Source organism: Dicentrarchus labrax, unplaced genomic scaffold (assembly GCF_905237075.1).
Source record: "Dicentrarchus labrax unplaced genomic scaffold, dlabrax2021, whole genome shotgun sequence".
NCBI classification, from domain to species: Eukaryota; Metazoa; Chordata; class Actinopteri; family Moronidae; genus Dicentrarchus; species Dicentrarchus labrax.
This window is the reverse complement of record NW_026136706.1, coordinates 20,243,066-20,269,750: the sequence shown is the minus strand read 5'-3', so window position 1 is coordinate 20,269,750 and position 26,685 is coordinate 20,243,066. Positions and strand designations below refer to the sequence as shown.

The window sequence follows — 26,685 nt, the reverse complement described above, 5'->3', positions numbered from 1 at the left end:
CCTCCTTTCCCATCTCTCACCCTCTCTCTCTCTCCCCCCCTTCTCCGTCCCTCCACTCGTGATGTGTCATTTTGGCAAAATTTCTGTCCTAAATATTCTCAAAGCGTCCGGTTTATAGGCTACTAATGAAAGATAACCCAACGCCCAGGGGAAAAAAAGCTATTTGTATTTTGTAAATTGTAAATATGAGAGTTTAGTGTAGGCTTAAAGCCTCAGTTTCATAGACTTGTTGGGTTGTTGGGTGTGAATGTCTCGTTTTAACTGGTGCGAGCCGCCCCACTTTTCCAGATGGTTTCCTATTATATGTTGTATGGTGCTTTTCCATATTGTCATATTGTGTTGGTCACAAAAGGTCACATGGTGCTTTCAAGACGTGGTTTGCAACGCTGTGAGGATACTATGGACTGGAGTAGACTATTTTGCGCCGAAGTGTAATTAAGTCTAACTAATGCTTTGTTTTATTGGCTAAAGTACAAATACACTGCAAATACCATGAATCATTAGCATCACGATATAACAGCCTCACAGAATTAAATTAACTAATAATCAATTCCGTCCAATATCATATTAATTATATAGTATAAAAAGTAAATAGGCTATCTGTTATTTCTAATTATAGTTTTTAATGATAAGTGAAGGCAGAAAACAGGGTCTGTGAAATCAAATGTCTGTCCAAGAGGTTTCCTGTGCCATATTAGCATGGTTTGTGCACCCATTCCCCCTCCACAGCACACACTGCCTTTAACTAAAGCATTACCAGGCTGATACAGTGAGCGATGGGGCCGTGCGCAGGTTTAACGAGTTTTGGATGTGCGGTTCACAACCTACAGGCTCCATGCAACCAAACGCTGAGCTTTATGCAGTGTGCCGTCTAATGCTTGATCCTGACCTTGAGCCCCGCCGGTGCAGCCTCTCATCTTCGCTGGACTACTATTAATTTCATGGAAATGACAGGTGCTTTGGAAGCGACTCGGTCGTCAGCGCCGCGTTGGGTTCGCTGTGAAGTAATAACAGGCCTTAAGACACCAGACTGCCTTTTTTGTTGCGCTCACCTTTACAAGAACAGATCATTTCCTCCCTCTGTTGTCTCCCACCTGTGTTTTTTTATTTTATTTTATTTTTTGAGAAAGGCTGTTCGACTATATTGGCGGTGCAGATTGCGTTCAGGTCGAATGTCCATAAAGGCAGCATGCCATTGAACATCTGCGTTAGTATAAGAGGCTTATTTTTTCGTTGCCATGTTCGGTCTCATTGAGCGCAGACTGTGTGTGTGTGTGTGTGTGTGTGTGTGTGTGTGTGTGTGGCACAGACAGTGTGAGTGTGTGAGACGGAGCGAGAGATGCACGTGTCCCTCCAAGAAACACAGGGGTAACAGGAGTGATGTGATTTCTTAACGACGTCTTTGTAATTTCGAGAAACGCATGCATGTAGCTCGCGCACACCGTTTCAGTTCCGTCACATGCGGATGTTGTTGAAGCGGGACTGCCCCGGGGGAGCTGGGGCACGGGGGCTGTGGGGGGATGGGAGCGCTGTTGAAGGGAGGAGCCCTGTCGAGGGGCCCACAACGGGCTGATTAATGGCCCCTGGGTCACGGCAATAAAAGTGGTGCGCCAGCGACGCGGCAGCGGGGCTCAGAGGCGTTTCTCTGCGATGATCGAGGAGCCGAGTTTCTGTGCTGCTCTCAGCACCGCCGTGCATGGCAGGGCTTCACTTTGACTATTTAAAGTCTCTCTCTCTCTCTCTCTCTCTCTCTCTCTCTCTCTCTCTCTCTCTCTCTCTCTCTCTCTCTCTGTCATTCCTGCGGTGGCTCCCTTAACAACTGCCTCGCAAAATGCCTGTCCAAAGGAGTCATCAAGTCTAATATTCAAACTTAAATATGTTTCTTTTTAAATAGAAATCTGCCAAGTGGGAGCAAGAATTTCACCTATTCCCATTGTTGTTTCACCTGTTTGAGGATTTTGAAATTCCGTCCACTCTGTTGGTGTTAAGAAGCCACTTGTCCGCTTTCTTGATTTTGCCATTTATACAAAAAAAAAAATCCGGTTTAAAAATGTTTTGATAGATTCTAATATAGGTAATGCAGAAGCAAAGTATTATCACAGTTCTTTCAAAAGTCGATTTATATATTCACACACATCAAGTGACACCATAGCATAAATATAAATTGGAAACTTTGTTGGGTGTAGAGGAAGGTCTTGTTTATTTTCTCTCTTAGCTATAACTCAGTAAATGTAAACACAGTAAATGTAAACCCAGTTTACATTTGACATGTATGTTGTGTTAGAGACTGACATGGGAAGTGTATATATATATATATAAAAAAAATACATTTTGGTTTGCTACTTTCTAAGGAAGTTGTTAAATCCAGTCCATTCAGCACGCAACAGATAAAGACCACAGATTTAATGTTAAACACCAATTATTACATTTGTCATCTCCTAAAATGTTGCCATAATTGATAACAGTCTCTTGTTGCTTATTTCATATCTCCTTTACATAAAATAACAGCTCTGTTATGCTCAATGCTTTAAAGACATTCAAATGTATACAAAACATGGGCAGATTAAAGGGCATTTCACACACAAAGGGATCTTGATGTTTGTTACTTTCTTTTAATTTCTCATCTGATTTTTCCCAAAAAACAACCTCAAAGAAATACCTTTTTTAGTCCCATGGCCATGTTGTTCTTTATCTTTATACCGGTCCTCTGTTATACCAAACTGAATCAATGGTATATTGTAAATCGTATATTGTAAATGGTTATGGTCTTTTCTCTCTTGGCATACTTTTTCGTGTGTTCGCAGGTGTGAGTGTTTGTTGATCTGTGGCTCTGTGTTGGCGGGCGGTAAATGGTCTCCCACCGAAGTGGTCTCTGATGTATAATCTTTCCTCGCTTCGCTGGCTGAGGCAGCAGAGAGAGCAGGTCAAAGAGGGCACAGAAAAACCAGTGTGTGAGGAACGTGACTGAATAGATGCAGCCCCACAATGCACGTCTAGCCCACAGGGTGGGCAGGATGGGGGTCAGGGGAGGGGGATCGGAGGATGGGGGGGGGCTGCTGAGGGGTGTTGACGGATGGGAGGGGAGGGGAGCCCACACAGTGCTTTCATCTCCAGTGACTCTTCGGGGGGGTGTGTGTGTGTGTGTGTGTGTGTGTGTGTGTGTGTGTGTGTGTGTGTGTGTGTGAGAGCGAGAGTGAGTTTGAGAGAGCGAGAGAAAGGGTATGTTGAATATACCTAACGATGCCATTATCTTTTTTTCCTTGTACCTTTGCCCTACTCTTTGTGTCTCATTTCACTTACACATCTCTGTGCCACATTTAATTGCTATATAGCAATAATGTTGGTACATTTTTTTTTTAGATTTGCATTCCCCAGAAATGAAAATCTATTTAATAAGAGACTTTATTGATCCCACACTGGCGAAATTCACAATACTTAATTTCTATGTAATTTCTCTTTTGGAGATTTTATGATCTGACATTTTTGCCGTGTGTGTGTGTGTGTGTGTGTGTGTGTGTGTGTGTGTGTGTGTGTGTGTGTGTGTGTGTGTGTGTGTTAGGTAGAGCCAAGACACTGACTGCTAACTGTTTGCTCATCTCCACAGGGCAACATCTGTTCGTGATGTCGATGCTGAGACTCAAACCAACCTGGAACTAAGACAAGGGAACCACATCACACAAACCATGGCAAGTCAATGTCCTTGTTCCCAGTACCCTTTATACAGATATAACTCGCTGTAATCTGGAAATACTACTAACCTAACACTAAGAAATGTTTTTCTGCTTTGTTTGGCAGTAATTCTTTGTCATATTTTACACATTTTCTTTGACGAATCTGATTTCTGTGATAGTCATATTTACCTCTTTGGTATCCCCTTTTTGTTGCAGGTGGATGCAAGGTTGACACCACTAGCAGCGATGGGGCTGGACCGAGGCGCTCTGATGCACGATGGTCTTCGTCTTCATAGTGGGGTTGTATACCAAGGAATCAGAGCACTGCCAGCGGAGAAGAACAGAGAGACGCCCGGACTCCCGCTCAGTTATAACAGGGATGGTCTCCCAGAGCTCATCTACAAGCCTGATGGCCCCCTTGACAGTCGTAAGCCCACTAATGGATACCTGGGCCTCTACAAGGGCACCCCTCCAGGTCTCCACAAGCCTATGCTGGTTCCTGGAGCTGAAGGTCTAGGCTTGGAACGCAGAGTGGGGCCTGGAGAAAAGGCATCTGAACTGGGCTTGGCAAGTGCTGGTGGCAGCTACCTCCGGCTGCCATGGCTCAGCCCCTACCCTGAAGCAAGCATGTATCCCTTTATGGACACATCCAAGTACGCAGCTCTAAACATGTACAAAGCCTCCTTGCTCGGCCAACCCAACCCCTATCTTCCCCAGCACCTGGCATACCCTTCTCTGTGTGCAGCCCAGGGGGGCAATGTTAACCCTGCTGCAGCTGCCTCTGCTGCTGAGAGGCTCTACTATATGCCCCCCTATCCTCCTTCTCCAATCTCCTCTCCCCTGGTTGCGCCCCCTATGAGGATTCCTGCAGTCACAGTGGCCCCCACGTCGCTGGTACACTGCCAGGATAAGGGGCTCGGTGTTGCACCTCAATTTGCACAGCAGCTTCACCAACCATCCCCTCATCCTCAGCACCATCAGGCTGCTATCGATAGGGACCGGTCCCCAAGCAGGAGCAGCAGACCAACCAGACCTCCCTCTAGGAAGGGCCCTAGCAACAACAATAACAGTAGCACTAGTGGCACCAATGTCGGGAATAATAATAGTCTGCCTACTGATTCTTCACCTCATGCATCTTCTCGCCTCCCCCAACCTCCCCCTCCCCCTGCTCTCATTGACAATTCACTGGATTTACAAAGGCCAGTCCCTAGGATAGGACAACCACCCACCTCCTCCAATTCTTCGATATCTGCTTCATCCTCATCCACGCAGTCTATTCCTCATCCATTCTCTGTGAGCAGCATGGCATCAGAACAGCCCTCTCCTGCCCGGCCCAGCCCCCACAAACCTAGGCCGAGAGATGGGGCACCTGAGCACAGAAGTGCAGGGGTTGAGAGGAGACCTAGCAGATCACCCTCCAAACCAAATTTTGAGAGGCCAGCTCACCAACCCCAAGCAACCAAAGACTCAGCAGAGAAGCCATTGGATTTGTCTGGAAGAATACTGGAGTTTGGACTGCCTCCGAATGGATTCCCAGTTAAGATGGACACTATAGCATCAGGTGCACGTTATGGACTGCCCTCTAGCAGAGAGCTCCTAAAGGAAAACCTACCCCTCTCTCCTTCCTCCCATCCTCACTCTGTGGTTAGCAGCACTTCTTCAAAGGTCTCAGAGAGGCCAGAGATGATCAGCACTTTACACTCCTCCTGGGTGGTACCTAGCCCATCTCCTTCCCATACACAGCACACACCAGGCTTGCCCCCTTCCCCAAGGCCTAACACAGACCTGGGCCTTTCACAAGCAAAAGGGTCCTCGCCCTCTGTCATCAAACACAAAGGTCTTGAGAGAGTGCTCCCTCAGCAACGTAGCTCATCCTGTCCAAGGATAGGGGAGCTGAACCATAATGTTTCCTCCACTCAACACTCCTCTCTGGTCAACTCCAGGGCTCATTCTCCCAAACCCAATGGTGACTGGGTTAAATCCAGCCCCAGCCAATCAGAACATCCACCAGTTGTGGTCCACCACAGAGAGGGAACGGAGAAGTCCTCCCAGATTACGATTAAGAGAGGTGAAACAACTCCAGAGGTGTCATCATACAAGAGGCCTTGTTTAGAGAATGGCCACCTTTACCTTCCTCAAAGTGATGCTTACCTGAATCACAGTTTGGCATATGCCAATAGATACCTGCACTACCCCATCCCTGATGGCATGGCACTACACTCCCTGCCAATTACAGGGAAAGGCCCAGTCTACCCTCACCCAGTATTGCTGGGCAGCAACAGCCTTTACCCAACCCACCTGGCAGCAGCAAAACACCCATTACCGTACCACAACCTCCCAGCTGGTCCAGGAGGAGAATACCTCACTTATAACTCACAGGAGATGGCCCATCCCCTGATGCAGACTCACTCAGACAAGCTGCCAGAAAGGGGAGAGGCTACTTTAAAGCACCGGGGTCAGGAGAAATCCCGGGGAACTCATGAAGAATGCGGGGGCCACAGAGATCACAATTGTGGGAAAGAGATAATTGAAGGAAGCCAAATTAAGCCTGATAGGGAAGCAGGAGCACACGGACAGAGTGGCAGTCAAAGCAAAGCCCCTTCTTCCTCCTCTGTAACATCCAGAGAAAAGATTGTGTGCATTGACCTTGTACATTCAGACACAGATATTGAGTCTACCCCAACAGTCCACAAACAGCCTTCTGCTGGCACCAGCACCAAGGTTAACCAAAATGAATGTTGTCATAGTAACCAAAATCTGACAAAGACTGACTATGAGCCAAAACACCAACACCACCTTTCCCATCCATATCCAATCCACTCTGGACAGCCCCCCACCCTGAAGCCCAGTTACACTGATAGGCAGCCAGAAACTCCCTTTGGGAAACCAAAGGTTTTTCAGGACACAGGCTGCCCTGGGGTGACATCTATTACAACCCCATCTTCTCCAAGACAGGTCGCCCAAGCAGAGGAGAGCCCGGAGGAACAGAGCCCCAGCCCAGATCCTGGAGACCAAGATCAGAGCACCTTACGCTGTGCCCGCACATCTGGTGAGCGCAGCTCTGGTAAGGAAAAGGGGGACAGAGAGAGCCGAGCTCTTCACCTCTCTCAGCACTGCACAGATGTGGTGAAGGAGGAGAAGGTGTGTGAGAGGGAGACTGAAAAGGAAGACAGTATTGTCGACCTAGGGGAGTCTCAAGGAGAAGGAGATGAGGAGGAGGAGGAGGAGGAGGAAGAAGAAGAAGAAGGAGAGGAGGGTAGCCAGACTTCATCTAAAAGCGCTCGTAGATCCAGTCTGGCCAAGAGGATCGCTAACTCCTCAGGCTACGTTGGCGACCGCTTTAAATGTGTCACCACTGAGCTGTATGCTGACTCCAGCAAGCTGAGCCGTGAACAGAGAGCTCTGCAGGTAAGACTATTATCACTTGTTTGTGTAGTACAGGATATATTGGGCTGAGGTTGGTGGTGGGCTGGAGAGAGGTCATTATGACCAATGTTTCTTATTTGCAGACATTTCCAACACTTTCAGTTCTAACATCCACGCAGGAATAAACTCCCAAGGGCCACTGTCTTTATTCCCTTGCTGCAATATTCAAAACTGCCTGTAGAACAAACCCTGCATGAAATTGGCATACTTCGCATTTACAACACAGTACAGAATAATATAAGTGCTCTCATGCAACTGTCCTAGCCATAGGCTTGACTGTTCCCTTAGTTTATCATTGTCTTAGTGAGCTGGTGCAAGGCCAGTTGAGGCCCTCTATCAGGGAGGGCAGTTCAAAGGTTAACCAGGGCTGCCATCTCTGTATGTTGATTAGCTAGCAGTCATTGTAAAGGTTATTTCTGTGCGTGCGTGTTTGTGTGTCCGTACGTGCTTGTCCTTGTGTGACTGCCTTGGGGCTAAAGCATGTGTTAGTGCTGACTGTGCTATAGAGCCATATACTGTAGTTTCAGAGCATGACTGTGGCAGCCTCACAGTTCACACTGCCTTTGGCTATGCTTAACCCCAAGGTTAGGGGCAGTGGAGGGCTTGCAGTGTGCTTTAAAAACCAGCAGCTGCCCTCTTTGGGGTTCCTCCTAGGCTTTCTGCATGCCCCCATCCGCCAGTCGCTATCCTCCCCTAACCCTCCTCCCCCTGATGGCCTTTGCTGCCCTGCCTGGTTGCTGTCCAAGTTCATAAGTCTCCTCACCCCACTGGCTAAAAGACCCCTCTCCTAACACACGTCACACTGCATCTATAAACGCACAATGCCAGCAATGTCCCCCTATGCTTGCCCATCATCCCCTGTCATTCAAATGCACACGTTGAGATATAAATTTTAGACTGTTATTTCTGGTTCCTTGTGTTCAGTGTTCAGAAACACAAACAAAACCTATGTTATATTACCCGCTGGCTCAGAGGCAGATACGTTAATAGGTTGCACATGTCTGTCTATGTTGTGAACACACCCTAGAAACCTGTGGTTTTGTCTGTGTCATGCTTGTCAATGCACAGCTGCAACACAAAGCTATCAAACGCTCTATTTCTGGACATGTAAAAATTAGATGTGGAAGTCTGTTTGGGGAAAAAAAATAAATGAGACGACTAAAACTGAATTAGTGTTATCAATCATGCTTAGAATGAACATACTGTTTGCATTATCTTTTTCAAATTTGTCATTCATGCAGTTCAGAAATTATTTGATAGTTTTGATGCAGTGTTAATTGACCTGTTGAGTCACTTTAATTTGATTGTGTTATTTTGTGGGATTGTGGCTGCCTATTGTGTATAAAAAAAACATGTGGAGAAAACATAACATAAATTCATAAAAAAAAGATGAAATGATGGACAGATATATTGAGCCCCCCCATTCTAATTGCTTAGATGGAAGTCATATCACGAGAGGGGAGTAATATAAGTCAACCTGCAGCTAACTGGGAGGTCAGTTCTTTACATTTCTTATCACATCTGCCTCTGATGGGCTCTGTCTCCTTTGTACTCTGTATCGCTGCACACTCTTTTTTTTCCCCACTCCCTTCTTTCCTCTCTTTCATCTCCTCTCTCTGCCTCAGGGCTTAGATGTATATGTTTCCTAGCCATGTTTATGTTTCAGGAAGGGAGATGCCAGGACTTAAGCCCCAGAGCGCATGGACTCACAGTGGCTGCAGTAGTCTAATCTGTGTCTTGATGCCATGCTTGTGATTTATCTGTCTACCTTTTTTGTCCTGTGTGTGTGTGTGTGTATGTGTGTGTGTTTGTGTGTGTGTGGGTTTAATTTCTTTGGCATTTTCTTTGATTTTTGAGACAATGTGATTTCTGACGCAATTTTTGCTTCTGTAGCTGTTGAGGCCAGATTGAGGCTTAGAGAGGTGTGTGTGTGGCGTGGGCAGACGATGAGTGGTTTTCATGGGTTTTCTCTGCATTTGTGTGTGTGTGTGCGCACAGCGGGCAATGATGCGGTTCTCGGAGCTGGAGCTGAAGGAGAAGGAGGGCGGCGGTGTGTGTGTGTCTGCCTCGGCAGCGGCAGCAGGACGGGAGCTGGCAGACGGCCAGCAAAGAGAGCGAGTGCTGGAACACTGCCAAAACACCACCAGGCAGGGAGAGAGGGAGGGTGAGTAACCCAGCACCACACACACACACGCTTGTAATGCGCACACACACACACACGCATCCACTCTGCAAATGAACACTCAGAAAGGGACACACACAAACAATAGGTGCGCGTACACACTCACATGCACTTGCAGCAAATGCTGAGGCAAGACCGGGTCACTCTAAAAAAAGACACACTCTTCCATACAGACTCAACACACACGCACACACTCTTACACAAGCAAGGCAGCGCAAGCGAACGAGCCAGCAAGAGAGACGGAGAGGGGGAGTTTTATTTTCAAGAAGTCTTTTGTGCTTATCTGCGCGGAGAGACGATCGAGAGGGAGGGCAAGAGGAGAAGGAGGGGCAGAGATTGCATGAGTGAGAGAGAGAGTGAAAGCGGGGGAGAGTTAGTGGGTGAAAGCGGATGGGGGAGCGCAACGGAAAGAGAGAGAGAGAGGGGAGGAGGGGGGTTAGTTACATTGGCTGGGAGCCCAGCTGTGTGTTGGAGCGAGGCCGCGGCTGACGTGTGAGCCTAATTATGGCATGGAGAGAGAAAGAGGGAGAGGGAGTCGAGGAGGGAGGGGGGTGGGGGGGTAGAGTCATGCTCAGTGTGAGAAGGGCGTGGTGCGGTCATGCCGTGGGGGAGGACAGAGAAAGGGGAGGGAGAGGGATGGGAGTCACCGTGCGCAGCGAGTGCGCAGGATGTTTTCTTGTCTCTCCTCGCTGGAAGTGCGAGCGGCTGCACTGAACCCGTCAGCCCGCTGGCTTGGCTCGCATCAGATTAAAAAGTCTTTACCCCATCAAAGTTTTACTGCCTGTCTTTAAAGCAGAATAAAAGCTGGCTGGTGTTTAACTGGCATTCTCCCTCTGTCAATCCCTCACCCTGTCTCACCCCCACCCCTTGTTTCCTGCTGTCTTTCTGTTTGTCTGGTTTGTGGTCTGTCTGTCTGCATTCTCCCTCTGTGTCCATCTCCCTTTCATCTTCAACAACCCCCCCCCCCCCCCCCTTTCTTATGTGCCCCGTTTCCCTCCGTCTGTCTCTGCTCTGCTCAGGTGTCCGTCCGGCGTACACAAACAACAGAGTTCCAGTCCTCCAGAGGTGTGGGGGCCAGAAGGAGCCATCGTCCCCAGGGCACGAGGCCAGAGACGGAGCCAGAGGTGCCAGCCAAGGAGGGCTAAAGGATGGAGCCAGGAAGGTGATGAGGGAATGTGAAGGGGGTCATTGTGTGCCCCCCATTCTGACACCGGCAAAAGGGTACCCTGAGGAGAAGGTCAGCCCTGGCTTTGGACCCAGCAGGAAACGTCAGCTCGGCTCCAAGGGTGAACAGGAGGACACGGAGAGGGAGGAAGGAGAAAGGGTGTCCCACCCAGAGAAAAGATCCAGGATTTCTACGGGTGAGAATTTCTTGAACATGCTTCATCGCCCACATGCCCCCCCCTCCTCCCCCTCACACCTTGCTCTCTTCATCTGCCTCCCGTGCATATCTCTAATTCTGGCCGTTCTTTCCCCTTCATCCTTATGCTAAGCCCTCTTTCGTCCCTTGTTCTTTAAAGAAAATCATTCTATTCCTTTTGTCGCTCCCTCCTTCCCAATCAATTCCACCTTAAACCCGCTCAGTCACAACCCCGCTCCCCCCCGCACAGCCCCCCTCCACCGCCACTCTCTGTCCCATCTTTCGCTCTGTGTGGCAGCCAGCTCAGAGAAGTGTTTAATCCTGCCTTTGAGCGGAGTGCGAGAGAGAAAAGCGAGGAAGAGGGACAGCCATTCTCTCTCTCTTCTCTCAGCTCTGCCGTTCCTCCGCTGCGCTTACCCACCCTCTTCAAAGCTGCTCTTTTCATCTCCTTTCTTTTTTCCCTCATCTGTTTGGGTTCCCTTTTTTTTTTCTGGCATGAGGTATTGCGGCTGCTCTCCCCGGCACTGGCAGACGAGTCAAATACCCATCCCCTGTGAATTTCAGGGGGGAGAACTCTCCCTTTGCTGCTCCAGTCTTTATTGCTTTGTGTCTCCGCCTGATTCTTGACTTCTCTTCCCCTTTTACTCCTCAATCTGTCTCTCAGATCCCGCTCTCTGTCTCTCGTGTGTGTGTGTGTGTGTGTGTGTGTGTGTGTGTGTGTGTGTGTGTGTGTGTGTGTGTGTGTGTGTGTGTGTGTGTGTGTGTGTGTGTGTGTGTGTGTGTGTGTGTGTGTGTGTGTGTGTGTGTGTGTGTGTGTGTGTGTGTGTGTGTGTGTGTGTGTGTGTGTGTGAGGCTTAGAGGGGTTTTTTACAAGCCATAAGAATGTAGTGATTAATGGCTTTTGTTCTTTGTGCTCAGCTGTTTGCAGGTCGCTATATATGCACGTACAGTAGGTTTGTGTGTAGCAGGAGGTGAGAATCTTTGAAAGCATGAAAACCTTTTATGTCCAAAATGTCAACACATTTGTGTTGTGGTCTGAGCTCATCTATGGGGTTTTAAATGACCTGTATACGTGAGGGAAGTGAATCTTCTTATTTAATCTTTTAACTGAGGTTAAACCTTGAGGACTACACCGTTCTAGGCAATATATGTAGTTTTATATGAGAGATGCAAACAATGCCAATTATTTGTTTGTTTTCTTCAGATGAGCGTGAGCAGGCCAATCCTGACGAAGATGACGACGATGAGGTGCGGAAGCTCAAGGTCTGCATCGAGCTGAAGGGACTGCGACTCAGCAAGCCCGCTGCTGGCGCAGCTTCACCTGACGGCTCCCAAATCAAACAGGAGAGGGCGTGGCCCCAGTCCCGATTGGTGGCCCCAGCCCAGAGCCTACGGGAGCGCAAGATCAGGGCTGGCGAGCCGGAGGAAAGAGCTGCGGTGCAGAGAGCCGAGATCAACAGGAAATGGGGCTGCGAGAAGCTACTTAATGGTAAGAATGAACCGCCAGCCGTGCAAACCGCTGCTGTATCTCTGAGTTCAGCTGGGGTAACGGAAATCTATCTTTGGCTCACGTTTCACTTTCTTGTTGAGCGGTCTGTCTTTTGGGGGATTTCCCGTGAGCCTTCGGGGAGGGTGCAGAGGAAATGAGGTAGGGGATACTTCCTCCTGCTAGAGGAAAGACTGGGCAATCGGAAACCGGACGAAACCCCCCCCCCCGCTCACCTTTTGGTTTTGGGCTTTTGATTGTGCTGGTGTACAGCAGGCTCTGTCAGAGCGATGAAAGTGTGAATAAGGGAAGTGGCTGGTTGAGATATGCGTGGGCAGGTGTAGTGTGACTAATGTGTGATCAATGATTTTTTTTTTTTTTTTTCCCCGTCAAGACCAGTCACAGGGAGAGGGAGTGTGTGTGGAGGGGGTAACTTATTAAAACCAGGGCTTTCCCTTATTCATGTGCCCAAACTGAGGCTGAGGGAGGCACAGACGAAAAGCGAATAAAAGGCAGGAGAGATTAAAGGAAGTGAATAAAGCAGGAGAGATTTTGGTTTTATGTTTCCTGCAGAAACCACAGGCCTTGATTGGCCACTGAATTATTATTTTTTTGTGTGTGTGCTTTCACCTCTTTAGATAACATCACCGTGGCAACAGCTGTGTTTTTACAATGAATGTGGTTATTCCACTGTGTCTGTCAGGGCTGTCTTTCTTTTTTCTTCCATTTTTTTCAGGATCCCACTAATGAGATAAAACACATTGATTTCTGTTAAGAATCTTGTTCTAAAAGGTACTTTTCTGCGACAGCGGTTCCATAGAAAGTGCTTATATATTTAAGCATCAACAAGATATATAATTTAACTTTCCTCCTCATTGGTTCTCTTTTAATGTACTGTTTATTCTAAAAGTTATATTGTAAGAGACACCTAGACCACATTCCTGAGTAGTTAGAAATGCTTTTTAGTGATCCTTTAGGAGTAAATGTATTTCCATTAAGCTATTAAACAGCATTTTGACATTGTGGTTTCAAGGGCAGGTTTTTATTTTTTGTTTAAATATGTACCATAAGAGACTAAAATCAGACAGTGCCACATTTGTTTAAGGAGATTACTCATAACAGTGTCCTTGCTGCAGTGAATGAGCGCACAAGTCACTACGCGGGTGTTTATGTGGGCCTGTGTTGTGCGTGCGTGCGTGCGTGCGTGTTTCATTTTTTCATTTTCCTGAGCGAGCAGGCATGCTGCGCTCCCAGACAGCTCTGTGCGCTCATTAATAATCCAACAGAGGGTGAGAGATGGCCTTGCAATACCTTCCCATCCTCCCCTTCCACTGAGCTCTCACACTATCAGCCGCTCACTCTGCCTCCCTCTTCCTCCCTCTTCCTTCTCCTCCCGCTCCAGGAGTAGCTGCTTCTCCCCTTCCCCCCGGCCAACTGAAGGACAGAGTGCAACCGCTGGGCCCCTTCTCAGGTGACCGTGGCCTCAAGGAGCTCAGGAGGGGCCCCCCCTCTCCGGCCCCACAGCCGTCCGTGGGAGGCACCCCTCCCCTCAAGCCCCGTCGCCATAGTGACACGGACAAACCCAAGGGCAAGCGGCCGTGCAAGACCAAACACACCAGTCAGCGGGAGCGGGAGAAAAGGAAAGAGGCCACACCTAACAGCCCGGGCCAGCTCTGTGTAGCTGATCTGGGAGCAGCTGAAGATGACAAGGTGAGTGCTGATAGGGTGTCTGGCCGTGATACGGGCGTCTGGATGTTTGTAACAGCAGAGTCTGTTTCAGTATGCCTGTCGGCGCCTCTGATTATGCAGCTGGGAGAGAGAGAGGGAGAGGAAGGAAGTATGTTTACAATGTTTAGAGGGCTGCTGGAGCTTTGACCTCCTCGTGCCCTTAGCGACTCCCTGCGGGGCGCCTGCATGCATGTGTGTTTGTCTCTGGCCTTAATTGTCGAACGTGTGTCATCGGTGCTGTTTTGTGTGTAGGTGCGTGCCAGGACTGAGTGTCTGTGTGTTTGCGAGCATTCCTGACATAACAACAAAACCCTGGAGCAATTATACATCGCACTCGGTGCCGAACACAGGGCTACACACACTCCCTCACACATACACAGTGAGGAATGTGGCAGCCATGGTCGTGCGTATGAAGTGCCTGAGTTCAAAAGAGGGGGAAAAAAAATGAGCATGGGGAAAAATTGAGGGGGGAAGAAAAAAAAAGGTTGTTTTCCGCCCGCGCTGCTCTCCTCCCCTGCTCCTCCTCAGCCTGACAGCTGCTTCGACATGGAATTCCACTGAGAGGGCACGCACTTCACACACACACTCACACGCACACAGAGGCAGGCAACTCCCTCTCTCGTGTGTTGCGCTCCAGAGGCTCTGTTGGTTTAGCGGTTAAAGAGAAGTGGCGTGCCAACCTGCAGTGTTTGGGGCGTGAACAGTTGGTGTGAAAGCTGTGTTTGTGTGTATTTTTCAATGATGTGTGCAGTGTGTCTTACATGCACAATAATTAAACATTAATCAGATGTTGTAAATGAACAGTCCATCCAGATTTTAGGCTTTATGTAGGTAGTATACAAAAGAGTCGAGAGGATTGGAGAGAATTGTTTTAGGAGAATAAACATCAATATGAAAATGAAAATATAATTCTTCTTCCTGAATGGATTTGGTCTTATAGTGACCACTGACACAGGATGTCATAAACTTTTACCAGTTTTGTATTTGTCACTTCAATATTTAGTCAAAAAACAATTGTGTGTGTGTGTGTGTGTGCATATACGCACAACTGCTTCTCCGTGTGTGTGTGTGGTGTCCGTGCATGTGTGGGTGTGTATGTGTGAATGTGTCTCCCATCTGCGAGGCCAGTGGCTCTGACACTCTCCCTCTCCCTCTCTCTCACTCTCTTCTCAGCTGAGCGAGCAGCGTGGCGCTCTGAGGAAGGGAGCCGCCTCTCCTAATCATTATCCCTGCTCTCCAGTCAAGCCGTGCTCCCCCGCCGCGCTCTGTCCGCCCTGCCTGCAGCCCCAGGCGAACAGCAGAGGGGGCGGTGTCCCACCAGAGGCGGCGGGGGTGCACAGAACCCCCCCTGCCGAGCCCCCCGCGGTGCGTCCGATCCCGCCAGAGGCTCGCCGGCTGATCGTGAACAAGAACGCCGGAGAGACTCTGCTCCAGAGAGCCGCACGGCTGGGCTACGAGGTAATAGGCTTCGCTCATCCTCCCTCCTTATCGCTTTCTCTCTTCACATTTTACACTCTTACACTTCGTCTCTTCCCAATCTTCCCTCTCTCTTCTTAAATTGAGCTCATTTTCTCCCCCTACTTTGCTCCTGACTGTGACTCTGGCAGACATAGCTCGACTTTCTTTTTTTTTTCTTTCCAAAATTGTCTTTCTCCATCAGATTCTGCTCTTGCATCTGTCATCTGTTCCTAGCTCCCTCTTTTGCTTTTTTTTTTTTTTTTACCATTTCCTTCCATTTCACCCTTACTCACGCTTTGTTCTCGCCATACTCCATCTTTTTTGCTCCTCTTGCCCGCTACTCTCGTTCTCTCTCAGGTTTCCGCTCTCTCCCTCCCCCCCCTCTTTCCTCTCAGCACTCTCTTTCTCTTCCTCTCTTTGTGACTCAGATTGTCGTTGACACCCCTCCTCCTCCTCCTCCCTGCGAGCGCACACACACACGCACATACTCCCCTTGCCTCCCCTCCTCTTGCCTCTCTCCGCACTCACATCTCATTAATTTTCCGTGAGGCGAAGTGTGACACACACGCAGGCGCACACACACATGCACGTGCGTGCGCAGACAGCATGAGGGATCGGTGGGATCATTATACAGAGACTGATGCTGGCTGCCTCTCTCTAGCATCGGAAGTTTTTTTTTTTCTTTCTTTCTTTGTGTGTAGCTGCCGATCGCTCGCTCCTAAACCAGATCCTCTCATTCTCCGCACATACAAGAAAGAATGAGACTGGTGTATATTCTACTGAATCTCTCAACTCCCATTGCTCTGGAAGCTTTTAATTAAAGTTAGATGGCCCACTGTCTCGTTCTCCATCATCCCTTGTGTTTCTGTTAGGGAGACTAAACGTTTCTGCCCCCCCTTGTTGACAGATTTTTACAAATTGATTTATTGATCAAAGTGGTTTTAATGCCACTTGAGCAGCAGATTGTACTCTGTCAGAGGTGAGAGACATACACAATGACTTTGTGTTTGTGTGTGTGTGCACGTGATAATTTTTTATCACCAGCAAAGGTATCTTCAGAGATCTGTAAATAGGTGTGGGTATCTTTTGTTGCTCATTAACCAGTTGCTTTATGGTTGTGTGTGTTTGTTGTACAAATTTATGATGATGAGTGTGTGTGTGTGTGTGTGTGTGTGTGTGTCCGTGATTACGTGTGAATTTGTGCGAGTCGGAGTGGGAGAGAGCAAGAGTGTGAATGAGAGGTAAGCACTGGGAGTATAATCGCGTTCTAATGGCCCTCTAATGTGCCGTGGTGACTGTGGTTAGCAGTGGCGGCGGCTGTTTTTCTCCCTCCCCTCCCTCTCTCTCACACACACACACACACACACACACACACACACACACACACACACACACACACACACACACACACAGGGTGCAGCGCAGCAGCAGCAGGGTTCAGTCAGCCGTGCTGGAGAGAAGCTGGCTCGTCTCTCTGATTTATGCGTCTCTCTCGAACGTTTTTTTCCCTCCCTCTCCTTTTTTTTTTTTATCCCCCTTCGCATTTTTTTCCCTTCCTGCACTCCGCGTGTGGAGAGGAAAAGAGGGAGGAGGGAGGAGAAAACCTGAGACTACACAAACAAGGCGCTGACCGCTGCGCAAACAACACCCCCCCCACCTCTCCTCCCCTCCTCCCTCCCTCCCCTTCTTTCTCTCCCTCCCTCTCTCTCAGGAAGCTCGTCTCTCACTGCCTGTGTGTGATAAGCCTGGGGCAGACCCCTGGGGCTCCCACACACACACAGACTCTCTCACTCACACACACACACACACACACACACACACACACACAAGGACGTGCGCAGAGAGACACACCAATTTATGCATACCGCCCCACACACACACTTGCATACAAGCCTGTAGACGCACAGAGCGCTTGTCTCACGCTGGTGTTTTAGCGCCGCAAGCTCTGGGCTTATCACACACAGGCAGAGAGATATGAGGGCCTGAGAGACAGAGGCACACACACACAGCTCACATGCTGATTACGAACACACACACACAGAGAGACACACACACACACACACACACACACACACACACACAGAAACACCCGTTATGACCCAATAAGCACATGCACAGGCATCCTGACGTGTTCTTCTCCATATGCTGCACAGAGCGACGACTCTCCACACTCACTTGCTGTCGCACGCCCACACAGACCTGCACATGCAAATTCAGAATCACCTCATGCACACGCACACAGCCTACATGCTCACTACAGAGACACACACACACACACACACACACACACACAGGCACAGAGGAACACAGGTTGTTACCTTGCAAACACATGCACAAGCATCCTTTCGTGTACAGACCTGCACATGCAGGATGCAGAATCACATCATGCACACATGCATGTAATTTAACACACGCACAACCATTTTGTGCTCTTCCCAATGCCCGGCCGACACCGTGCATATTTCATGTTCGTTTAGTTTTGCGATCCGTGCCTCTGCACACGAAAGCCCACTCTCTCTTTCTTCCTCCCTCCCTCGCTCCCCTTTTATTCTTTCGCCCTCCCTCGTCTGCCTCACTCTCTGAGCATTTGAAATGGTAATGAGGAGAGATTCTGCGGATGTCTTCATCCCTCTCTCCCTCGTGCCGGGGCTCGGGGCCCCTCAGCTCTGCCCATTGAAAGCTCAGATAAAGGTGCAATCTGTCATTTATTCTCCACACATGAATCACTTCTGATTTTCCTTCTCAAATCCATGTGTGATCCAAGCAAAGAGAAAAACTGGATCACATTTGAAGTGCCCGGGCAGACCAGCATCTATGATAGCAACATTTTGGACCAAATTTGCAGCAATCGGTGGATTTGTTTGTGCAGATTAAGTAAATCCACACGGACCTTTCAAAATTCAACATTGGTGAACTTTCACTCTAAAATATGAACCTTTGGCCGCAAACAATGTGTCGACCTTTGAGGGAACAAAGACCCACAAAGCCCAATATAGAGGAAGCTATCATATTGACTGCATCAACCCATTCCATTTCATACACCTTACTCTGCTTTGCTAGAGATTTAACCGCTCCAATATACAACTTATTCCTTTGAACTAAACGGTTGAACTTATCCAGTTAGTGACTGAGCTAGCTAGCTTTCTGACTGGTGGTTTAACTGGTGGCTTAGCCCGCTAGCTTTGTGAGCTATTTTGCCTGGCGCCACCATGTTAGCATCAGTGTAGCTACAGTAGCGTGCAGTATGTTAGCAGTTAGCTCGCACACCACAGCAGCTGGGTAACTAGTTAACTCACATTTGCAAGTACATTTGAATTTTCGCTATGCTACTCTCTCATAGGAGCAGACACCAGACCCACATTGAATAAGGTCTGTTTTTATCATTAGGTTCGTATGTAGCTGATGAGCGTTAATATGCAGAGCAGGTCTTTGGTCGAGACTTAATTAAATTTATTGTGAACGAACAGGTAACAAGTGATTATTCCTCTTTTTTTTTGTCTTTTATTCTTCAGTTAGCTAACAGAATGTGTGTGCATCAGTTAGATGGGATTATTTAACACTGAGATCATCAGAGTTTAGATTCTCAGGCATTTTACACTAGCAACAGCCTGACACACACACACACACACACACACACAGTGTATCCACACAGTGTATCCACACATTTCACTTGTCTAGGCACGCACCAACTTTATTGCTTCCACTGGTGCCTCTTCATCGCGCAGGGAAAGCCACTCATGCATCACCTGCTATATGTAATACACACATATCTGTTCTATGTGAGGAGCATACAAGGCAGCTCTGCAAGGGGTTAAATGTCTGAGTGATGCATTGATTGCAGGCGAGCGCAGGGAAGCATTCTAGAGAGAGAGATTAGAGGACGGAGGGAAAGAGGGGAGGGGGAGCGGTGTCTCATTTTACTGCGGAGGAGTGTGTGTGTGTGTGTGTGTGTGTGTGTGTGTGTGTGTGTGTGTGTGTGTGTGTGTGTGTGTGTGGCGGGAAGCCGGGGCTCTCGTGCTAAGCTCCTCGCTCTCTCCCAGCGATATTAAACACGGCTTCGGAGGTTTAACGCTACGCCTCCTCCACAGCCACACGCACACATACTCGTCAGCGGCACAAAAATACACATGCGCGCACACACACGCACACACACTCTTAGGCAAGCTGCATATCAACACTCTCTACCCGTCAGTCTCTCTAACACTTGCTCTCATTCACTCACACAGACAGACTCACGCATGCACACACACAGAGCGAGTGGAATCCCCCAGAGGGGGAGCTTCGGCACAGGGCTCCTGAATCTCTCTCCAGCAGGCAAACAGAGCGTTGGCAGCGAGCAAAAACCAGTTGGAGCGTAGTCCCACTCCCCCCTGGTTTCTCTTTTTTTTTCTCTCGCACTTTTTTTCTTGCTCACACTTGCTCACTTCTCTTCTCCCGATCCCGCTTTCCACTTCTCTCCTTTTCCTCCAAGGCTCGATCATCCTCCGTTCACTCCTATCACTACACCCCCCCCCCACTTCGCACTACCACTACCACTCATCTCTTGTTATTATCAGCTGCAGCCCAGAGGACAGCCCCGGCAGATTTCATCCACAGATTCATTAATATGTCATCTGCCGGGGTGTTGCCTCTCGCTTCTCCCGTTCTTCCGCCCTCTCTAGCCCTCTTCTCTTCCCTCCGTTGGTCTGTTTTTTCTCTCTATTGCCTGCCTTTCCTTCCCTCTTCCTCCATCCGCCCTGTGCTCTGAGAGAGGGAGAGAGAGATAAACACTTGGACTAGACGGCAGGCTAGAATTAGCATAGAAATGGAAGTTTGGAGTCATTCCTCAGGTTCAGATGAGCAGCTTTCCTCCCCTCGGCACAGGACTGTTAGCAGGACAGAGGATGAGTGTGTGGATATGAGTCTTGGTATGTGTGTATGTATATATATATATATATATATATATATATATATATATATATATATATATATATATATATATATATATATATATGTATATGTATATGTATATATACATACCATTAAAAAAATATATAACAATTAGTATTTTCAGTTTGTTTTTTCAAGAGTCTGCAAATATATCTGCCTAGTCACACAAGTTGCAGATCCACACAGACACCCTCAGTGCTGAAAACACACACTTTTCTGACTCAGACAGGCCCCATATCAACACACATTTCTGGGCTGCTCCCTATCCCTCTGTCCCCTCTCTGTTTAGTAGCAGCAGACTCTGCTCCAGTCCAATAAAAACCAGTCTGACTACTTAGTGCTGGATGCCCAACTGTCACAGCCCTAGACCAGAGGAAACGCTTCCAGCTCTTGAGCGCTTCTATCAAATCTCTTTGTTCCGCTTCCATTATGCTGTGTTCAGAGCCCAACCATCGTAACTGGCTGCCACAGTGGCGTCCAGGCCCAACCATGGCACACAGACACACACTCTCATACGTGCACGAGCAGAATCTGGCAGACTAAATACAGTTGAGTCACACTTAGTCTCCTCGATGTGTTTTGGCGCCAGCTCCAGTATTATGGAGCATTTGTGTGCATGTGTGTGTGTTTGTCCGCCCGGCACAGGAAAACACTCAGTTCCTCCTTTCCCTAATTTCTCTCCCACAGGAACTGTAAAGGGAAGAACTGTTTTGCGCATGTGTCTCGTCTGCCTGACTTTGTTCTTGTACTGCTTGGGTTGTTGTTACTCATACACACACACTAAAACCCTGCTCTCCCTCTTCAGGAGGTGGTGCTGTACTGTCTGGAGAACAGAGTATGTGAGGTGAATCACAGAGACTACGCCGGTTACTGCGCTCTCCATGAGGCATGCGCCCGTGGCTGGCTGAGCATAGTCCAACACCTGCTGGATTACGGGGCTGACATCAACTGCAGTGCACAGGATGGCACCAGGTACAACAAACTTCCTCATCCATATGCACACACAATCACAGAAAACATCTGCTTGCTTAAACTCGTCTCCTTTTTGCACAATCTTTTTCAACGTGTTTTAATAGTGCAAGCTTATTTTAAAAAACATTTTATATAGGCCTACAGTATATATTTTCTTGGCAAGAGCAGGGATTTGACAGATAAGCTGCAGTTTTAAAAAAAGGCTAGTGCTTTCATTGCTGTTATTAAAACTTACAGTACAGGGTCTGTTCTTGGAAACTGCACAGGTCTTAAAGGTGCATTGTGTAGCAGTTTCTTTTATTAAACCATTACCAGATTTGCAACATTAGTACTATTACAGAACACAGGTGAGACCGTTGCTAAGAAGAATGGCAGTGTTATAAATCACTAAATTACATTTTACTATATGCCCCACTGAGTCAGAGTTTGAAATTGGGAAATTGAAATGGGTACAAATATTTTATGGCATAAGCATGTGTTTCCATCAGTCCACTGGGAGCAATATCAGGGACGAGCAGGGGTAGCAACATCTGACTTTCTGCTGGAGACAAAGTGGTTTATGGGAAAACTTCCATTTGAGAAACACTACCAGTCCATACAAATGTTGTGTCAGTGCTTTGATTATATACATTTGTGTGTTTCTAGACCGATTCACGATGCCGTGGAGAATGACCACCTGGATGTGGTGCGAATCCTACTGTCTTATGGCGCTGACCCAACTCTGGCCACATACTCTGGCCGTGGCCTCCTCAAGATGACCCACAGCGACAGCATGGAGCGCTTCCTCACTGGTAAGATCCCGACTGGCTTTTCAATTGTGTCATAAACACTATTTATGCAGGTCACTGGTTGCAGTCCGCATCCTCACCCAGCCCTCATCTAGAAATGTTCAATGGCTAGACTTTAACTACAGTTTTTCTTATCTTCAGTGATCAGCGTCATCTAGATTCTTAACCCAGGATTAGACTGGTTTGATCCGTTGAATCACGTGTCATTTTCTGGCAAGAAAAGTGAGGACTGGGGGGTTTGAGGACTTCTATTTAAGTCAGGAGCTCCCTTGCAAGTGATGTCAATCAGAACTGTGTTTATCTTTAATTATCCATGAATTAGGATAATAAACATCCAAGTGCTCAGAAGCAGCAACTGCACAGCAAGTGCATCCATCTTTTTATGGATGAGGCTGGTTTTGTTGAGTTTGGAAAAAATGCTTACAAACAACAGGCTTATAGTTCTTATTACTATTAGTGAATGTTACAAATTTGAAAAAATTTGATTTGAATTCTGTGTCTAATGTAATCCAAAAAAAAACAGGGCATGACCTTGGTTTTTCCCTGATTGAAATAACTGTTTTTATTACCCAAAATGTACAAAACATTTAATGCTTTGCATTTTTTTGCAATAGTAGACGGTTTCTTCCCTTGTGCAGAAAAAGTGGAATACAAAAGCCAGGAAATTTGAATATTAATGTGGCTTTGACCACGATTCACAAAATCACAAATGCTAGAATGGGAATGAATTAAAACCCTAGGAGATAAAAGGGTTTTCAGACAGCGGCTACACTAGAGAGTGGATATTGAGGTGGGGCAAGGGTAAATAGTTGAAAGGATTGGGCTGCAGCCCAGTTCCCAAATGCCCCAATCTTGGCTCATTCACTGTTTGCTGTTCTTTCAATGCTCTGACCTCTGCGCAACCTGTTGGTGTGAGTCCCTCTCTGTAAATCCTCACCCTCCGCCTCCCAACCGCCACTACAAGACATGTCCATCTCTGTCAACCCGTTTCCCCTCCGGCACCCTCCCCCTCTGCTCCTCTCTCCCCCTCCCTCGACCACCTGTTAGACAGGGAGTCTCAGCCCGCCGGGGTGCGTGCTGCTGCCTCTGAGCTCCTCTTTCTGGTTACTTAGCAACGCCAACTGTGTTTGCTCAGCGTACGTGCGGAAATGGGCTCCGCTCTGGCTGGAGACTCTGCTTTTGTATGCGTGCGTGTGAGCGCCTGAGTGTGTCTTTTCACAAGGCTGCCGCGCTGGAGTCTGACGTGGTCTGTGTTTGGGGCGTGTGTGTTGAGAGGGCTCGTCTGAATGTTTGCAGTGAAGTTGGGACAACATGAGTTTGTGTACAGGAGGAGGAAATGAAAGCATACACTTCCTCTGTAGCCAACTGCTTAATATTACATGAGCGTCTAACTAGTTAAAACCGATGACACGCCAGAGGCGCCAGTAAAAGAGACGAAACACAGGAGAAAAGAAGGTAGATCAGGGTGAAAATGAACAGGTGTAAGTTCACGCCTGGTAGAGAGGGTGAACAGGATTAGTGTAAAAGGGGAGATTTATACGTAGACGGCTCGGAAAGATGGTGTTGAATTTTGAAAAGAGCGTGGATGGACAGATCGATGGCTAGTAGATTGACAGAGTGGGGAGCGAGGGCGATCGAGCACCGGAGAAAATGAGTGAGAGCGAGCGATTGCTGCCCTCCCTCCACCTGGTCCCACTCATCTGGAGGCCGTTAATCCCTCCAAACACACGCCAGACGCCCCACGCCTCAGCACTGGCACAAAGCCCAGCTCTCACTCTGAGTGTGTGTGTGTGTGTGTGTGTGTGTGTGTGTGCGTGTGCGTGTGCATGCACTGAATACACACTTTGCTCTCACTGTGTGTGCTTATCCAGCTCCCTCTGCTTGTTTGTTTCCACTCTCTCTCTCTCTCTCTCTCTCTCTCTCTCTCTCTCTCTCTCTCTCTCTCTCTCTCTGTCTCTCTCTCTCTCTCTGTGTGTCTCTCTCTCTCTCTCTCTCTCTCTGTCTCTGTGTCTGTGTGTGCACTCAGCGACTGTGTGTGGTTCTTGTTTGATTCCTGGCAGCCTTCCGTAGCCCTGCTCTGAACTGAGCCAGCTCTAACCCAGCGGAGACAGTCGCTCTCCTCCCCCGTGGTACAGCCGCTGGCCCCTGACCATCGGCCCTCCCCTCCTCCCCCAAAACATTTGCTCTGTTTGTTTCTCTTTTCTCTCTTGACACCACCACCCCCCCATCCTCCTCTTCTATTTTACTGTGCTCTTTATCCATTTTTCTGCTGTAGTCTTAAAGGGCAATTGTATTTGCCTCGTTGCCTGTCCCCAGGGCTCCGTCTCTTGAATAACAGGCTTCGCTCCTCTCCTCTCTCCATAGATTATTTTGCTGACCTTCAGGGCCGCTCAGATGACGACCCAGGGCTTTATTGGGAATTCTATGGCAGCGCTGTGTGTGGTGAGTACTGATCAGCACCGTGTGTGTGTGTCTGTTTTTTGTGCTTACAGAGTCTTTTGGTTTTTTTTAAACATCTTTAGTACCATCTACCTTTTGAGTGATTCATGTCTGTATCTCCCTGCATCGTTCATGATAATGTGGGCGCTTACGAAAATGTATTCCTGTGTATTTTGTATGTCAGAGTCCAGCGAAGAGGGCGGTGTGTATGACATCCTGGCTGACCCTCCAGGCCCAGAGGATGAGGATGAGGAGGATAAAAAGGAGGTGTTTGAGTTTGAGTTCTCTGACCGACCTCTGCTGCCTTGCTACAACATCCAGGTGTCCCTCTCCCAAGGGTGAGCTTTGATCTCAAGTGCAGACGCACCTTTTTCCAATTTTTTCCCTCTCTGTTGGCCCTCGTTCCTAAACATTGGTTCATTTTCTTTTTCAGGCCAAGAAACTGGCTGCTGCTGTCCGATGTGCTTCGTCGGCTGCGAATGTCTGCTCGCGGTTTCCGACAGGCCTTCCCCCACATGGAGGTGGTGACGGTGGCAGAGGCGGAGTTTTACCGACAGGCCTCTCTGTCGCAGCTCTTCTCCTGCCCAGAGGAACTGGATGGCTTCCATCCAGACAGCAAGGACCTGTTGGACCTGGTGGAAGACAGCGCTGAGCTGGCCGCTCTTCTGGGGTCCACACTGGAGTGCCTGGACGACCACTGGGACCACCCGGGGGACAAACTGAAGGACAAAATCAAGGCTGTTGGCAAGTTGGGCTCATCCTGACCCCTGACGCCACTGGACCCGGACCTTGATCCATACCGACTGCAGTTTGCTTTAGAACCAACCAGAGGTTATGATGATATGCCTTAGCCTGACCCTTAGTTCCCATGCTCCGGCCCTGCTCTGGACCAGCACTGGTGCACTGTACAGATGAACTGACCTGCTGGCTGACTTGGCTGCTCCCTCCGTTAACTGAGGAGCAATGCATTTGTGACTCAATAGACTTAATAATGGTCTTATTTTTATAAATTAATATATGTATAGATAAATAAATAATAAAAAAAAATATATATATATATATATATATATAAATATATATATGAATATAAAATATCAAGAGATTTTTGTTCATTTCGGATGTTGCTCATGACTCCTCTTAAAGATTTTATATGGCAACAGAGCGTAGTCGTGTTGTCAGCGATTGGAGGGAGTGTGTGAGCACGCAGCACGTCGTGCCCGTGTGTAGTTGTACAGGATAGTACTGAGACTGTGCTATTGAATGTGGTATTTGTGTTTATAGGAAGCACATGATGTCTTTTTTGTGCTTTTTTTTTTTTTTTTTTTTCTCCTCAGACTTTAGCGCAGGCTTGAGCCTCAGGGGCTATTCTATTGTACCTTTTTATTTTTTTTTTTTTTTTTTTTTTTTTTTATTGTTCAAATTTTGCTTCCTGTTTAGTCTGTAATTTAACATGCAAAACTACAAAATTGTTTGTATAATAAAGTTTTAAGATAATGTTGATATTCACCCTTCGGCACAGAGCTTGTGTATATAACAGGGAGGCTACTGCAGTAAAGTAAGTTTTGGTGTGTTCATTTTTGTTTTAACTTTGTAATTAAAATATCTCATAATTTGTATTTATATTTTACAAAAGAAGTTGCTTTAAAATAAATATACAAACTGCAAGAGGAAATGTGTTCTGCGCCTTTTTTGTTGGTGTTGAATTAAATTGGGATGTGAGAAGTTTTGGCTGCCCTGTCATATTGAATCTTGCCTAATTATTGTATGCTCCTCCTGTATGTCACCCAGGTGTGAACAGCTCAATCCTACATTGCCATCTCTTGGAATATTTTTGTATTGTAAGTGTCAAGATATTTATTGCTGCAGCCTTGACTGAGCAGTTGGCCAACTCCCATTTGCTGCCTCTCTATGCTGAAAAGCTTGTGGCTTGCAGCGCCCTCCAGTGTGCAAAAACTGTTATTAGATTAGACATATTGGTTTGGAAAAATTCTTCTCTTCATCACAATATCAACTGAAGTTAAACCCCTGTAAAGGTAATTACTATTACCGGGTCTTTTGGCTGTGAGCTTTAGTAAGTGCCACCAAATGTCCAAAACCCTGAACAAATGGACTCAGCTAACTAACAAGTACTGTGTAACCAAAGTCCTATATATTTATTTACCTTTTTCCATTGAACTTTGGGGTTGTCCAAGATCCGGATTACGGCACCGAGTAGCGCGTTTCCTCATTGTGACGATGACCATGGG

General features: G+C 47.7%; 1 protein-coding gene across 2 annotated transcripts in view; it reads left to right on the top strand.

Moving 5' to 3' along the window:
- The window catches only part of bcor (BCL6 corepressor), a 33,042-nt gene extending 6,931 nt beyond the window's left edge, over nucleotides 1–26,111 (top strand). Inside the window, exons 2-14 of one of the 2 annotated variants that reach the window (XM_051403813.1) lie at nucleotides 3,605–3,686; nucleotides 3,888–7,079; nucleotides 8,535–8,591; nucleotides 9,096–9,261; nucleotides 10,299–10,640; nucleotides 11,844–12,128; nucleotides 13,528–13,835; nucleotides 15,027–15,311; nucleotides 21,046–21,212; nucleotides 21,858–22,003; nucleotides 24,365–24,442; nucleotides 24,624–24,777; nucleotides 24,873–26,111. In XM_051403813.1, coding sequence (XP_051259773.1) covers nucleotides 3,684–3,686; nucleotides 3,888–7,079; nucleotides 8,535–8,591; nucleotides 9,096–9,261; nucleotides 10,299–10,640; nucleotides 11,844–12,128; nucleotides 13,528–13,835; nucleotides 15,027–15,311; nucleotides 21,046–21,212; nucleotides 21,858–22,003; nucleotides 24,365–24,442; nucleotides 24,624–24,777; nucleotides 24,873–25,203 — 5,514 coding nt within the window. In that variant the 5' untranslated portion in view covers nucleotides 3,605–3,683 and the 3' untranslated portion in view covers nucleotides 25,204–26,111. The remainder of the gene's footprint in view (nucleotides 1–3,604; nucleotides 3,687–3,887; nucleotides 7,080–8,534; nucleotides 8,592–9,095; nucleotides 9,262–10,298; nucleotides 10,641–11,843; nucleotides 12,129–13,527; nucleotides 13,836–15,026; nucleotides 15,312–21,045; nucleotides 21,213–21,857; nucleotides 22,004–24,364; nucleotides 24,443–24,623; nucleotides 24,778–24,872) is intronic. The other variant, XM_051403814.1, reaches the window with a different exon arrangement.
- Nucleotides 26,112–26,685: the final 574 nt, after the last annotated feature.